The 13,903-nt window shown below is 58.4% G+C and overlaps 1 protein-coding gene across 1 annotated transcript; it reads right to left on the bottom strand.

Annotated features, from left to right (window-relative positions):
• Window positions 1–6,598: 6,598 nt before the first annotated feature.
• On the bottom strand, window positions 6,599–13,296 carry VOLCADRAFT_118360 (uncharacterized protein; the record flags this gene model as incomplete). The annotated part of the gene is made up of 10 exons (XM_002953380.1): window positions 6,599–7,735; window positions 8,184–8,403; window positions 9,176–9,333; window positions 9,694–9,819; window positions 9,953–10,190; window positions 10,587–10,828; window positions 11,277–11,477; window positions 12,160–12,351; window positions 13,064–13,108; window positions 13,183–13,296. 10 exons carry the CDS (start codon window positions 13,294–13,296, stop codon window positions 6,599–6,601), a joined length of 2,673 nt encoding a protein of 890 aa, XP_002953426.1.
• Window positions 13,297–13,903: the final 607 nt, after the last annotated feature.

Below are 13,903 nucleotides of genomic sequence, written 5' to 3'. Positions count from 1 at the left end.
TTTTCACCGTACGTTTTTTGTTCGTTACATCCCAGTCCTCCCTACGTCAGCCCATTAGAGTTTGTCAGTTGGTTGGTTAGCTTTTTAGTTAAGAGTGATGTGAGATGATGTGGCTGTGCGCAGTTGGATACTTGTCGTGGGGACAACAGCGCGATCCGACGGGCTCTGCGGGGTGGCTGGGAGACATGTGTGTGTGCATGTATGTATGTATGTGTGTGTGCGAGAGAGATATCCCCAACAGGCTTTCAGCTTGACCTGGCGACAAGTGGCGTACGGGGGCAGCTGGTAGGTAAGCAGCCGTACTGCCGTACAGGCACGGCTGTCCTGCCGCACGCAGGAGGAGCCGCCGTACGCTGACAGTGGTGTTGGCAAGGGTTGGGTAGCCCGGCGGTCCTGAGGGCTTCCCAAGGCTTTAAAGAGCTTTACCCATTGGGCTCTGGCTTCGCTTGCTCGTCTGACTGCATGACGAGACGTCGACGATGGTGGTGGTGGCGGTGGTGGTGGTGGTCGTAGCGGTGGGGCGTGATGGGCCGCGCGACTGGTGAAGTTTGTCAGTTCATCGTAGCATCCCCCTTGCAGTTTGTTCCGTTGGCGGTTATTGGGCCGTTGTCTAATGTGTGTGTACGGCATTCAAGCAGGCAGAAGCTTTCCGATTGGGCGATGTTGTTGTTGGTGGTGGTGGAGGTGGGTTCGCTGGATGGCGTGTTTAGGTACCGCGTGTGTTGCAGGTCAGGCCAGGTCGGTCGCGGGGGCCGTGGTGGATTGTCTCTCGGCTTTAGATTCCCCCTTCAAACGCAAGTGTATATGTGTGTAGCATAAGATGATGATGATGATGACGCGGGTGGCTCCAGTGTACGGCATTGTACGGAGATGCGCCCTCGCAGGTTTCAAGGTCTAGAACGTGCTGCACCCGTCACCGGGGAGTTAAAAGAAAGCCTGTGAAAAGAGAGTTGGAGAGGGTAAGGTTTGTTCAGGCTCCGGTTATAAAGTAGTCCTTCCGCGGGGATGTGCTCTGCTGCTGCGGAAAACCTGTGCGTGTGTGTGTATGAGGGCCGGGGCGGGGCGGGGCGGGGCGGCCACCTCCAGGCCCCAGGTTTCGGTTTCGGCAGGAGGGGCACGTGAAGGCGAACAGCGCAGGATGGCGGCGGTGGTGGCTGCTGCTGCCAGTGGCCATGGGAGGGTGGTGGTGGTGGAGCTTAAGTGGGGTGGAGTGTATTGCCCTGCCCCGTCTATATCTCCCCCCCTTCCTCCCGCTCCTCCCGCTCTAGTCCTGCAGGTGGATGGTGGATAGGGCTGTGGGGGGGTGCGGTCCCGCGGCGCCTGTGGGCCTGTCTGTGTGGACAGCGCCAGGGAGTGTCGGGTCGCACACGCAAACTGCAAGTCGGGTCCCTGCCTTCCGCATACAGCTACTCCCCCGCGAGTCGAATACTAAGAGACATGCTTTATGGGCCCGGTGCCTAGCCGCTGTCTCTTTTATTGGCAGCCATAGTGCAGCGGGGGCTGACTGGGTTGTCGTGGCACAGCCCGGGGAGGTGGCTGGCGTCAGTAGTGGCTGCGGTGGCATGCAGGGGTGAGCCGCGGCCACTCATCTCCCCCCCGCCGACCTCTGCCACGGCGGGGAAGAGCTGCAGCGGTTTGGTGAATGGGGTGGGAGGGGGGTCACTGCGCCAGAGGGCTCAAAGGGCTGGGGCTGGGGGCACGTCTTTTTTTAATTTCTACGGCGTTTCATTCTGTTGTGGTATGCCCGGGTTATAAGCACAATACCTGAGTGCGCACAGGACCTCACTCGACTTCATAATAATTCTTTTATACTTTTAGTATTCTGGTGTACACTCGTACGACCGCCTGTTTAGGAAAGTGTGACCGCGAAAGCTCAAGGTTGTACAATGGACGCGCGTTGTTCTCGTTGCTATTACCATACTGCATTTCCCCCCTGCGTGTACCCGGACCATTGCGGCAAACGTATTTGGAAGTGGTGCGGGTGTGCGCAGGAGCTGTATATGGAGAAAGGCGGTTGGTTAGGGAATAGCGTTGGGTCGTGGGGTCGAGGGTGTGGCCTCAACTTTGTGATGATGACAATGAACTCCGGAGGGGGGTGCAGTACAGTTCCCGACGTAAAGCTGGTTGATGTCATCAAGGAAAAGACGCACATAGGGCCCAGTAGAGGAAAGGAAATGCGGCATGGCGGTATCGTGCGGTGTTGTGTACTGAGGTCGTGCAGGTCAGCAAGGGAAACCCTAGATCGGGGGTGATGGTGGGAGAGGAATGGAGGCCTTTCTTTCAAGACTTCTTTGCTTGCTTCTGATTTTCCTTCGGAGGGCTGACGTTCACCACCGATCCGTATCACCCGTTTCGCTGTGCGACGTGGTGAGGGCTGGTGGCGGCTGCGAAGGCATCGGCGTCGTGAGGCATCGATGTTTGGTATGACGTGGGGGACGACGTGCAGTTGGTACTCATTTTTCTGGATTTTCTGGATGACGAAACGGATGCAGTGACTATCTACAACTCTTTCGGTGGTTTAAAACTCGCTTTGGCAAATGGCTGGCTTTTCTTGGTTCGTATCCGAAGCACCACAGGACAACACACGCACGTACACATACAGATCACGCAGCAACGCTAATGATGAATGATGTTAACAGTGGATAGGGATGGGGATTCAGGTTACAAATCATCAGCTGGTGCTGCCCGCATAACCCAAATACTGTATTGGCCGATACGGGCCCTAAGAGGCACCCGCCGCAGGGCAAACCCCGTACGAACCACGGCGCTCGGGCAGCACCCGGCAACCTGAGACACTCTCCCGCCTGCCCAGAAGCACTTCTTAGGGGATATAAACCCTAAGAACACGGCCTACTAGGAAAAAGGGGCGAGGATCAAGGTGTCAGTGTCGCTGTCATCTCATGTAGTGGCGAACGCATGCCAGTTCCTCGGGGGAGGTGCCCAGCAGCTGCTGTGTAACCGTCACCGCCCCGGATCGCTCAGGTCCCCATCCAGGGCCCCATCCAGGGTTATAAAGGACTCAACACCTGGGGGGGCCCCGGCCGGACCACATGACCCATGGACCTAAGTGCTTTACACCTGTCTCCCAACGCCTGTTTGACTCTTAAGCTCAGGCAGCGTCTTTTGTACCTACCTACCTCCACAACCCTCCCGGGCGACATCGCTGTACTGGCAATGAATGGCCTCCGCTGAGACTGGGGCCACCATTCCAGAAGGCTTTGTTGCATACACCGCACATACGCACGCGCCACGCACATACATACGCATATCAGGCAGGCGGCTGGCAGAGGTTAAGGCCTGACTTCTGCTCCCGGAGTGTACGGGTACAAATTCGCCTGCCGACCTCTTGGGTGTGTGAGAAGTATTGAAATGGGAGGCGGCCCACTATCTTGTGGACGGTGTAGGACGTGACAATATTAACTTGCGAGCTGACCAGGAACTAAGTTTAGGCGCCGTTGATCCGCTAGATTTGGTTGGATGCTGGTGGTAGTTGCTGAACCCAACGAATACATTCTGAAGTCGGGTGGGGTGCCCCTCTAGTAGAGGAGAGCAGGGAACTGCCTCGGGAAAGGGGGGCGCTGGTAGAGCTATACCACCCTGTAACAACATACATACATACATACATACATACATACATACATACGTACGTACATACATACATACATACATACATACATACATACATACATACATACATACATACATACATACATACATACATACATACGCATGAAATGCATCGTTAAGACGCATACGCGCGCGCGCACACATGCTATTTTGGCTATGTTATCTTCACAAAACACACATTATCGCACCAACGTTACTTGCACTTCAGAAGAGGCTTTGGCCTTGGCGGGCCATGTCGACTACACAGGATGTCATTGGTGCTGCTGCGTAGTTCTGTACGGGCTCCTAACTAAGCCGGGCAGCTTGCCGCCAAGTCAATAACCCCAAACGCAAATCCGCACCGCAAACCCTTGGCCCGCATAACACCTATAGTTGCTAGTGCCCGTGCCTCAGATCATAAAAACACCCCACAGCATCCCTTCCTACGTTACACCAGGTATCCTTAGGACAGCGAGTACTTTTGGGGGCAGCGCCAAGGGCGGTTCTACGGGCGCTTGCGCCTGCATTATTACGGCGGCTGGGGGCGTAGCAATGCCCCAGCTGCTTGCCGCTTCCCATTTGCCACATGATAACTTTCCAAAGTGCTGACATGGAGGTCCTCGGGAGGTGGTCATCACCACCTTGATGGGCGCGCAGTGACCTTGCCTCTTATCTTCATGATGGCTCTTGTAACACGCTGGTGCCGTGTATGCTTTCTGTGTATGCTGGCGCCCTTCCTGGGTCAAATTGTGCGCTGCCTTGACCCATGTCCTTGTATGTCGTACGTCTGCTTGCACGTCCATCTGCCCCAGCGCATATAAACAACGTGCCACCCCCACGGCACCACCTGGTTTGCTTCTCACTCCTCTCATTGTAGCTGGGCATCCGGGTACCCGGAAAGGGGGAAGCAACCTGCAGCTTGCGGAAGCCAGGGAGGGGGCGGCAGATTTCGGCCATCACACCCATTACAGCAAACAAGACTGTCGTATGCTAAATGCATGGAGCAGGGGATTGTACCATTTCCTTGCTGAAAATTAGATACTGATCGCATTGATTGCTCAAGTATGCGATGCCTTCAAAAAGAGTGTGGATGCGGAAAGAGAGGAGGTGGGCCAGGCGGTTTGGCGTTAGTGCTTGCGTCCCCTCAGCCGACCCTCAGCCGAAAGCCCCAACATGACTGCCAAGGACTGGCTGCATGCTTGCGTAGTTCGCAGCGCTTCCTCAAAGTTGTGATCCAGCCAACCAGCAGGGGCTCGGTAAACTATTCACCATAAACCGGAGAATAGTGAAAATCGTTTCACATGTCATGAACCTCGGGATCTCGCATTTCTGTGAACCTTAGCAGTGCTTGGCCGGTAAATGGAGTGAATGCCGAGTGCCGGTCAAACCCCCCAGTGCCCCCAACACCTCTCCGTGAAGATTTCCAACCTGTTCGGCCCTATCTCACATAAGTCTATCTCCCGGAAGGCGGCGGAAGGAGATCACACGCACGTTGGAACGAACCGGACATACCCCCTAGCTAGCTAGCTAGCCATATTATAATCCAGCAGCGTCTGGGCGGTTGCGCCCCGGGCCTCATGAAACCCGTCAGGTCAAACGAAACAAGCTTGTTTCGTTTGACTTGCAGTACCCCAACACAACCAAACTGAGCAATGTGCAGCAAACTCTCAATACTGTCGTATCGTAAGGCCCCGATCCTAAGGACCTGTGGTAGCCGACCAAGTTGACAGCTGCATTCCTGGCCAATAAACCTTGGTCACACCAGTGATAACAAGCAATGCAGCTAGCTGGTGTACCTGTCGCATCAAGATATTTAGTAACGCATTATAGCTAAAGATCTGCACCGCATTCCCGGGATGCGGCTTAGCTGTAGGTCTGCTGTACACCGTCTCCAACAAACCACCACCACACATACATACAATAGGCAGGCGGCTGGCAGAGGTTAAGGCCTGACTTCTGCTCCCAGTTGACCCAGTCGACCCGGGTTCAAATCCGCCTGCCGGCTCCTCGGGTGTTTGAGGAGTGATGAAATGGGAGGTGGCCCCCCATCTTATGGACGGTGTAGGACGTGATAATATCAACTTGCGAGCTGACCAGGAACTAAGTTGATGCGCCGTTGATCCGCTAGATTTGGTTGGATGCTGGTGGTGAGTTGCCGAACTCAACGAATACATTCTGAAGTCGGATGGGGTGACGGATTAGGGTGCCCCTCTAGCAGGGGAGAGCAGGGACTGCCCCGGGAAAGGGGGCCGCTGGCGAAGTTAACCACCCTGTAACAACATACAACCAAGCGGACCCCGGCGGCATATTTTGACTTGACGCCACACAGGCCATCCTGTGTACGGCCGCCCACGCCACTGCCGTGGTGGCCAGCAGCTCGTTATAATTCAATGCCAGCGTACATACCCGCATCGCAATACCCGCCACAAAGCGTGGAGTTCGGAGAAGATTGAGTTTCAAAGCCGTGATACTCTCCTTCCCGCGTAAGCAACCGTCTTTGCGAAGACCGGGCATGTCTTGACTTCAGTACACTGCCATGCATGCAGGAGGAGCAGCACCAAAGCACGCCGTGCCAGGATGTTGAGCCACCAGACAGCCCAGGTCCCTTCGTGGGCTCTTACTACGAGTCCACGTCGCTGCTGCCCGCCGGCCGCGCCCCTATGCTTGTGCAGCAGCTACCTAGCGCATGATATTTACTTGCAGTTATGCTGGCGCGCCTCTTCTAAAGATATATGTAATATATGTGCGAACAACCATAGCCTTTCTTCTTGGAGACCCACGCAACGGCCCACACGCCCCGTCCGGCTTGCACTATTCCCTGCACGTTTGCCTGTACCCTCCTCCATCCCCCAACTACTGGGCCACCTGCACCACCACCACCTGGGTAGGTGCCGAACTGGGGCGGCACCGATCATTCATCACCACAACTACCGCAACCAATACAACCCCTATGAACAGCTCCATTCAGCTCCACTCTAATGCAGCATGGTGCTCAAGGAAGCAGCATCACCTCCTCCTGATGCCGCAATGACGAGATCCCACCACGGCCGACACCGTCGACTGCCGCAGACGCTGCCACAAGCGCCCGCGCATCGTCAAACTTATCCAGTTCGTCCAACGCCGCCGCAACCTCGCTGCCGGGTCCGCTATCCGCAGGTAGCTGCAGGTCGGGCAGGCCGGCGGCATCGACTCGCTTGCGGGTGCCCTGGCGGCGGCGGCTCAGCGATGAGTGTGGGCTGAAGCGATGGGAGCTGCAGGGACTGTAGGCGCTAGCGCCACAGCTAAGGCCGCTAATTTGCGAATGTGAGGCTGCTAAGGAAGGGTTGGAGGGCACGGCGTGCAACGTGCTGGCGCCGAGGGCTGGCGGCAGGTGGATGGTGGCGATGTGCACGTCGACGCTGTATGATGGCGGGGGGGAAGGCTGGCCAGCGAGGATCGCCAGCGCCGCCGCCGTCGCCTGCGTGCGGTGCAGCTGGTGATGAACCGGCGGGAGTCGCGGCCTCGAGGATACGGTGGAGCTGCTCGCCTCACCCACCAGCGCAGTGCCAGAGGCGCCGACGCCCTGTACCTGTCCCCCCCCTGCCGCCTGCTGCTGCTGCTGCTCCGATGCTGCCGCGTTGCCCTCGTTAGCGAGCCGTCGGCTCAGCTCTGCGGGGGCCGTGACGGCGCGTGGTTTCATCGGTACGGGCAGCACCAGCGGCCGGACCGATGAGACGGAGGTGCGCGCCGAGGCCGCCGCTGCCTCAGACTGCGTGAAAATGTACGGCAGGCGCTCGGCGAGGTCCAAGATTGCCTCATGCTCGTCCCGGTCCTCTATGGAGACCTTGAGCTGGTAGGGCTTTGGCGAGCGGATGTAACCATAGGCGGCTGCGGTGGTCGGCGAGAAGGTATTGGGTGCCGACATCCTGGCATTGCCGGCGGCCGCGGCGCCTCCACCGGACAAGACTGAGTGCCTGACGCCGTGGGCCGCTGCGGGGGCGGATGGGGTGGTGTCGAGCAGCAGGCAGTTTCCGCCTCCGCCTCCACCGCCGCTGAATGCCGGTGCCGTCCCGCCCGCGGCTCCCGATGGCGTGGGAAGGTCCGTGGAGAGGTGGTTCCGTCGGGCCCCCGCGTTGCACACGGGGATCCACTGTGGGGCGGGTGTCGCGGTGCGGGAGGGTGGAGTAGACCCGGGTGCGTGAGAGGAGGGGAGACTGGGCGGGGGCTCATGGGCACATGGGGGGGGATGGTGTGTGCAGCCGGGCCCGTGGGAGGAGATACTCCTCAAAGAGGGGGAGGAGCCGCAAGACGGCTGCCGCCTCTGGGCTGCTGGCGCTGATGCAATGAGCTGTATGACTCTTTCAATAACCAACAGGTGGTCCGCAGGGACGAGTTCGACACAGCGTTCGGCTTTTGGACACCTCGCCGCACCCAACATAGCGGCTGTGATGATCATCGCGAATAACATCATACAGCCCCCAGCAGCTCCCATCGTGTTGCAACGCCACAGGCAGGTGATTCTCAGCTCCTTGCGTTCAAGCCCGCTACTCCGCTCATAGCTAACTGCACATCACATCACGACAGCCACCATCACCCACCACCGGTCTGGGCGTCTTGATGGCACGTTCGCTGTCGTAGAAGGCGACATGGACTCCTTCGCCATCGCCACCAGCGCCGCCGGGCCGGGCGTTGTTGCGGTGGCTGGTGGGCGACAGGTCCCGCTCCGGCGGCCAGGTGGTATTGTTGTTGAAGGTGCGCACATCCCGGTAGAAGTTGCGGAGCCGAGTGAGGGCGAAGCGCTGCCGTAGTCCCTCGCGCCTGCGCAGGAGTCCAATCCCACACCTTCAGACCGCATGGACGGCCTTTCCGCACCAGGAGGCATATGGACACTGCGGCAAAGCTGCAATAAACATCCAGGCAATCAGAAGACGTGACTTCTGTGCCAGCATCCTTCTGCTGCAAAGGCAGCCGTCCGTTCATGTTGGCAGACCATTGCTATATATTAGCTTGGCAGCTTGGCATCATGTAGGAAATGTAGCCGGATTTCGGGAAGTCAGCGGTATCCAAGAGAAGATGTGTACACCCTTGCTGCGGTCCGTCGGTGAACCTCCGCACAGCACGTCACGGACGGTGCCAGTGACTATGCGCAGCCTTACGGCAACGCTGTGCAGCCTTACGGTCCGGAGCCTCGGGCGGAGGCGTCGGCACGGGACAGCCGTGACACGTCTAGAACACGCCCAACAGCCCGATATATGCACAGGCAGCAGGAGGCGCGTGAGGATGCAAGCAGGGTGGTGCGGACCCCGCAAGCTACCAGCACGGCCGCGGTGATGACCGGAAGGAAGGAGGCCACCAGGTAGACCCGACCTCACCGACGATGCTGATGATGGCGGTGGCGATGCTGATGCTGATGATGCTGATCAAAACCCCCAAAATGTCCAAAGAAGCATAGGCCTTGTGTGCGCACGAAACCCTCTCCACAGTCGCTATCGGGAGGCGCCGTCCCCACTGAATGGGCCGCAGGGGCCACATCACTGTCGGACTGCGGCAGTGACGCAACGGCTAGCAGCATTATCAGGCAACTGCTTACCTCTGTACGACGCTGGTGGCGTAGGTCTTCGTTTGATGCTCCAGGGCGGAGGCAACTTGCTGCTCGTTGCGTCGCCGTGCTGCCTCAACGTCGTACAGCTCGTGCTGGTCCAGGGAGCTGGCATCGCGACCGCGACTGGCCAGGACTTCCTGGTACACCTGCGTGTGGGGTGGCGGTGTGTGGGCACCAGGGCCGCGCCGCCCGGTGGAGACGTGTGTGGGGGAGCAGTGGGGGAGCAGCGTCCGGGACACGGACAGAGGTGGTGCGCAGGGGAAGTGGTACATAGCCAGATGCACTTCAGCAGGCTCAGGCATCCAGCGGGACAATAGCGAAAAGATAGAGAGAGGCTGGGCGACCGCATTCCGTCAGCCCGATGAGTGCAGTGCAGTGCATCCAGCAGCCGGATCAGGGAGCCATGACAGCGCAGCACGCAGCCCCCAGAGCTGCACCAGCTCAACCAATCCTTTCCCTCCTCGTCAAAATTATCATCATCTTTCCCCACCCCGAACCGACCCTACCTCCAACAACTTGGGTCCGTGCGGGGGGGGACAGCAGTCCGCGTAGCGGCGCAGCACCTTGAAGTCGTCAGGCGACGTGGCCGCCCGAATTCGGGGCACCGCGTACTTGCCCACCTCCAGGGCCACCTAGGTACAGCGGGGAGCAGGAGGTCTTAGGATGGATGCGAGGGAGGGATGGAAGACATGGCACTGTGGCCTCTCAGGCGGCAGGAATGGTTTCCCTCCAACCGCTCCGCCCCTCTCCTGCACCTCTCCGCACCTCTGCAATTGTTTCCAGAAATGCGGGGTAGAACATGGCATTGGCGCGCTCGTCGCCGTCGTTAGCTGCCTCGCAGCGTATGAAGACCTCAATCGCGGCGTGCTTGGACAGCAGCACTGGCAACACATTGAAGTTGAGCAGCATCAGCACGAATTGGGCGCTGTTGATGGCGCCCGCGTGCTCACGTGCCCAGGACCACGTGACCCGGGCGGGATCGGTCTCGTCCATGCTCGAGTACCTGCCGTACACACAACAGGCCCGGGGAGAGCCCGCCCAGGGGAAGAGGCAGGAAGGGGATCAGAGCGAGGGCGGTATGGGGGCCGAGGCCCGTGGGCGGTAACCCGTGAGGAGAATGGGCAGGGGGACTGGAAAGGGGCGGAAGTGCAAGATATACGAAATTGCTGAGAATGGCAAAGTGCTAAGACCACCCTGTTTCGGTGTGGAAAGCCACCAGTGGGACAGACCGCCTGACGGCTTTTGGCCGTTGCGCGTTCAACCCAAGATCGCCTTTCTACTCTCCCGTCACACCGGAGGCAATGCCCAGTACAGGTCCGCTGCTGTTACTGTTACTGCACAACCACCCTATCCGTCCGTCCTGCCTCCGGGCCTCCAGGCAGGGATGGGGTTTGCTCACCAGGCAAACAGCTTCTTCAGCTGGCCGTCGTACTTCCGGATCAGATTCATGGTGCTGCGGCTGAACAGCCCATCCACGGAGCTGCCCACACCGCCGCCAGCGCCCGAGTCCCGAGCGAAGGGCAGCACCCACTTGCGTGCCAGTAGCAGCATGGCTTCCTTGGGATCCGTGGCCTGGGGGAACTTGACACGCACCACAGCACGTAGACAGCGCATGAACTCCTCAAAGTCGACATGGAGGTCCTGAGGGACAGGTGGGGGTGTGGGAGGGCAGAGGGGATGGAGCAAAACGCTCGTGTGGTACCTGGAAGCGCTGAGGCAGCTAAGCCCAAAACTGGAAGGGGACACGGCGCCGTGGAACTGACCGCGGCTAGGCCATCTCCAACCAACCTGTTCAACCACCAGGGGCACTGTCCTCACATTGTCCTCACCTCGTGGCGGCCGCACCTCGGATGGGCGGACACCGGGAACAGCCTGACGCTACCCCACAGCCCCTCTACTTCGCACCCCTTCAATGCAGCGCGCGCTGCTGTCTGCACAGTAAGCGTCAACACAGCCCTTTCGCTCTCTCTCTCCATCTCTCATGACCACCCTCATTCGAATCCTCCGCCTATCCATACATGCTGAGACAGGCGCGCAGGCTCCACTGACCATGCGACCGTAACGCTCATCCACCAACCCATCCACCCACCCCTAGCAGCGTGCTCCCCCCGTTGCCGTCCTCGTCGTCCACGCCCGCCTCCACCCTGGTGAACATCACGTCCGCCGCTACCAGCGTTAGGCGGTTGTCAAGCAGCCGGCAGTCACGCATCAGCCGGCAAAACCCCACAATGTTCATCTCGCGCCGGCCCGTGTGGGCGTACAACATGGGGTCCGAGTAAGCGATGAAGACCTGCGGACGGAGGCAGGGGGGTGCCATGCAACAACGGCATAGGCATGAACGCAAGGTGGGCCTCCTCCGTGGATATGGCCAGCTGCGACGAGCCAGACGCATACGACATGCACGTTGGAGGCCGATTTCATGCATGGTGACAGGAACCAAAATCCCGCCGGCGAGGCTTCAGCCGCTGAGCGCCTGCTGTGTACCTGCACGCCGGCGCTGTATGCGCTTTCCGTAGAGCGGCATTTTGGGGCGGCCGCAGTTACTGACCGCACAGTCACTCCCAAGGACGACAACAACAGGGGTTTTGAAGTCGCCAGTCGGCGCGCGCTGATTATTGCTCCGTAACTGGGCTCAGGCCAGAGACCAGCAGTGGAAGCACCGGTCTGGATCTCTGTCAACGTGGTCAGGGGACAGTACTATATACCATGAATCCAGTTGTAACACACATACACACACATTATACGAGCAGGCCCCTGCTATAACTTGGGCCCCATGCCGCTACCCTAAGCTCTTCCTCCCCTCACGCCGCAACCCGTGGCGCTTTCCCGTCCGGCCCTGTAACGTGTCTAAAGGCTAAAGAAGTTTCCGTTCAGATTTCACGAAGCGCGTGGCGGCTGCCTTATGCGACAGCCGGCACCATGCCACGGCCATCCGAGATGGTGGCACACGGCCTCGGCCACCCCACGCTCACGTCTTTGAGCCGTGCCAATGTCTCCTCGTCGGTGAGCGCTGCGGGCTCTTTGCGCTGCGCCATCAGGAGCACAGACCGCGAGGCCTCCTGTTGCCGCATCTTCCGGTTGTGGCTGGTGGTGGTTATGGTGGCGTACTTGCGGGGGGCTGGTCCGCCATGAGGCGCCTGCGATAGGCAGTCGGGGCTCTTGCCCTGCGCCGCGGGACGGAGGGCAGAAGGCGGGGCGCCGCAGAGTAGGGGGAGGTAAATACACCAGGGGCAACTTATACTTTAAGCCGGAAAGGGGGCTCGCGACCTAGAGGCTTGGGGTTGCTGTAGGGTGGCAGGTCTTCGTATGAAAGGGGCTGGCGAGGGTAATCCAGCTGGTACACACCTAGCGGCTTTCCTGGCGGCGGCGGCATCCTTGGGGCGATTTGGAATCGGTGCGATGTTGGCCTCACATGCAGTGAGCACTCACCCTAAAACCTTAAGACCCGGGGCTGTTCTGGCCATCGCTGGGCAGCCGTGGTCATAATAGCGCTCTCGCAGGAACACGATAGTTTTTGCGTTTCAAGACGCTAGTTGTTGTGATAATCACCCACATTGCGCGTCCCATCCACCGTTTTTGGTTCCAACCACCGCACCTCGCACTGCCGCCATAACAATAGCCTCGAAGGTCGCGACCGTGCCCCTAACTTGCAAACCCACGCAACATCGGGAATGTGCATTGTCTAATTTGCACAGCCACATGGGCCTTGTACAAGGAGTGAAAAGCCAGGTTGAGCTATCCCAACCCGTCCCACCACCTGCTCCGTGTTCTCTTGCGGTTCTGTGCATCTTGTCTTGCCCCATCCCTCCTTATCGCCTTAACCTCCCTCCTTATCGCAGTAACCCCCCCCATTTCATTCCCCTACACTAGTCTTACCGATCGCCCAAGGCAACGGTCGAAAGCTGCTGCATCACAGAAGTTCTGCGCAGGAAGAGACGACTGGTTGTATCCACCCGAACTGACGGATAAGGCAGTGCCCAACTAAGCGGTCGCACCAGGTATTGAAACAGGCCTTGAATTTTTGCTGCATTTTGTTGCACCTCCTCTTGCTGCATCTCGAGCAGCCGAAGTTGTGCCGGCGTCGCATGCACCGTGCCATTGTAGTCCATTTGGCTTGTCCTCTAGGATTGCCAGCGATGATAATGCCTCAGGGTTACATGTAAATGCGCAAGCTGCAAAGTTATGTCTATTACTCAAAGGTAAGAAGACATTTTGGGGCGGTGCCTTCGAACTCCTTAGTCCGAAAGTGCGACACAAGACAATTTTAGTAGTTGAAGTCCATGGCCATCGTATGGTACTAGGTTTAAAAGCACGCTTCGGAAGCGGCTGGTGTGCTCCTTCCTAAAAGTCGTAGAAAGGGGTTAATGCGGAACCGCTTTAAGGAAGCATGTACCCATAATGTTAATGCATGCAGTAGGTAATCCGTAGTGTTTCTTGAATTCTCGTAGATCGGAACGTAAAGTAAAGAATCGACCGTACATCGTCGTCCTAGCTCTTCGTACGGAAGTTGACCCAGAGGTCGGCAAATCGGTTTCTACGGCTGCGGCATGATTTCGGTCAGTAAATCTGAAGATATTTTTTGGCGCTTATAGGCCGCATTATATGCGCTCCTCGTTCCGTACACATAGCAGTCCGATCGTTTTTCAAGGTCACGCCTTACGCCTCTAGTCGTCGCCATGCTGGCCCGTGCTTACGTGCGCTGCACGTGGCACTGCG

This window comes from Volvox carteri (assembly GCF_000143455.1).
Source record: "Volvox carteri f. nagariensis unplaced genomic scaffold VOLCAscaffold_36, whole genome shotgun sequence".
Classification (NCBI taxonomy): domain Eukaryota; kingdom Viridiplantae; phylum Chlorophyta; class Chlorophyceae; order Chlamydomonadales; family Volvocaceae; genus Volvox; species Volvox carteri.
Note: the sequence above shows the minus strand (reverse complement) of the source record. Positions and strands in the feature narration are given on the sequence as shown.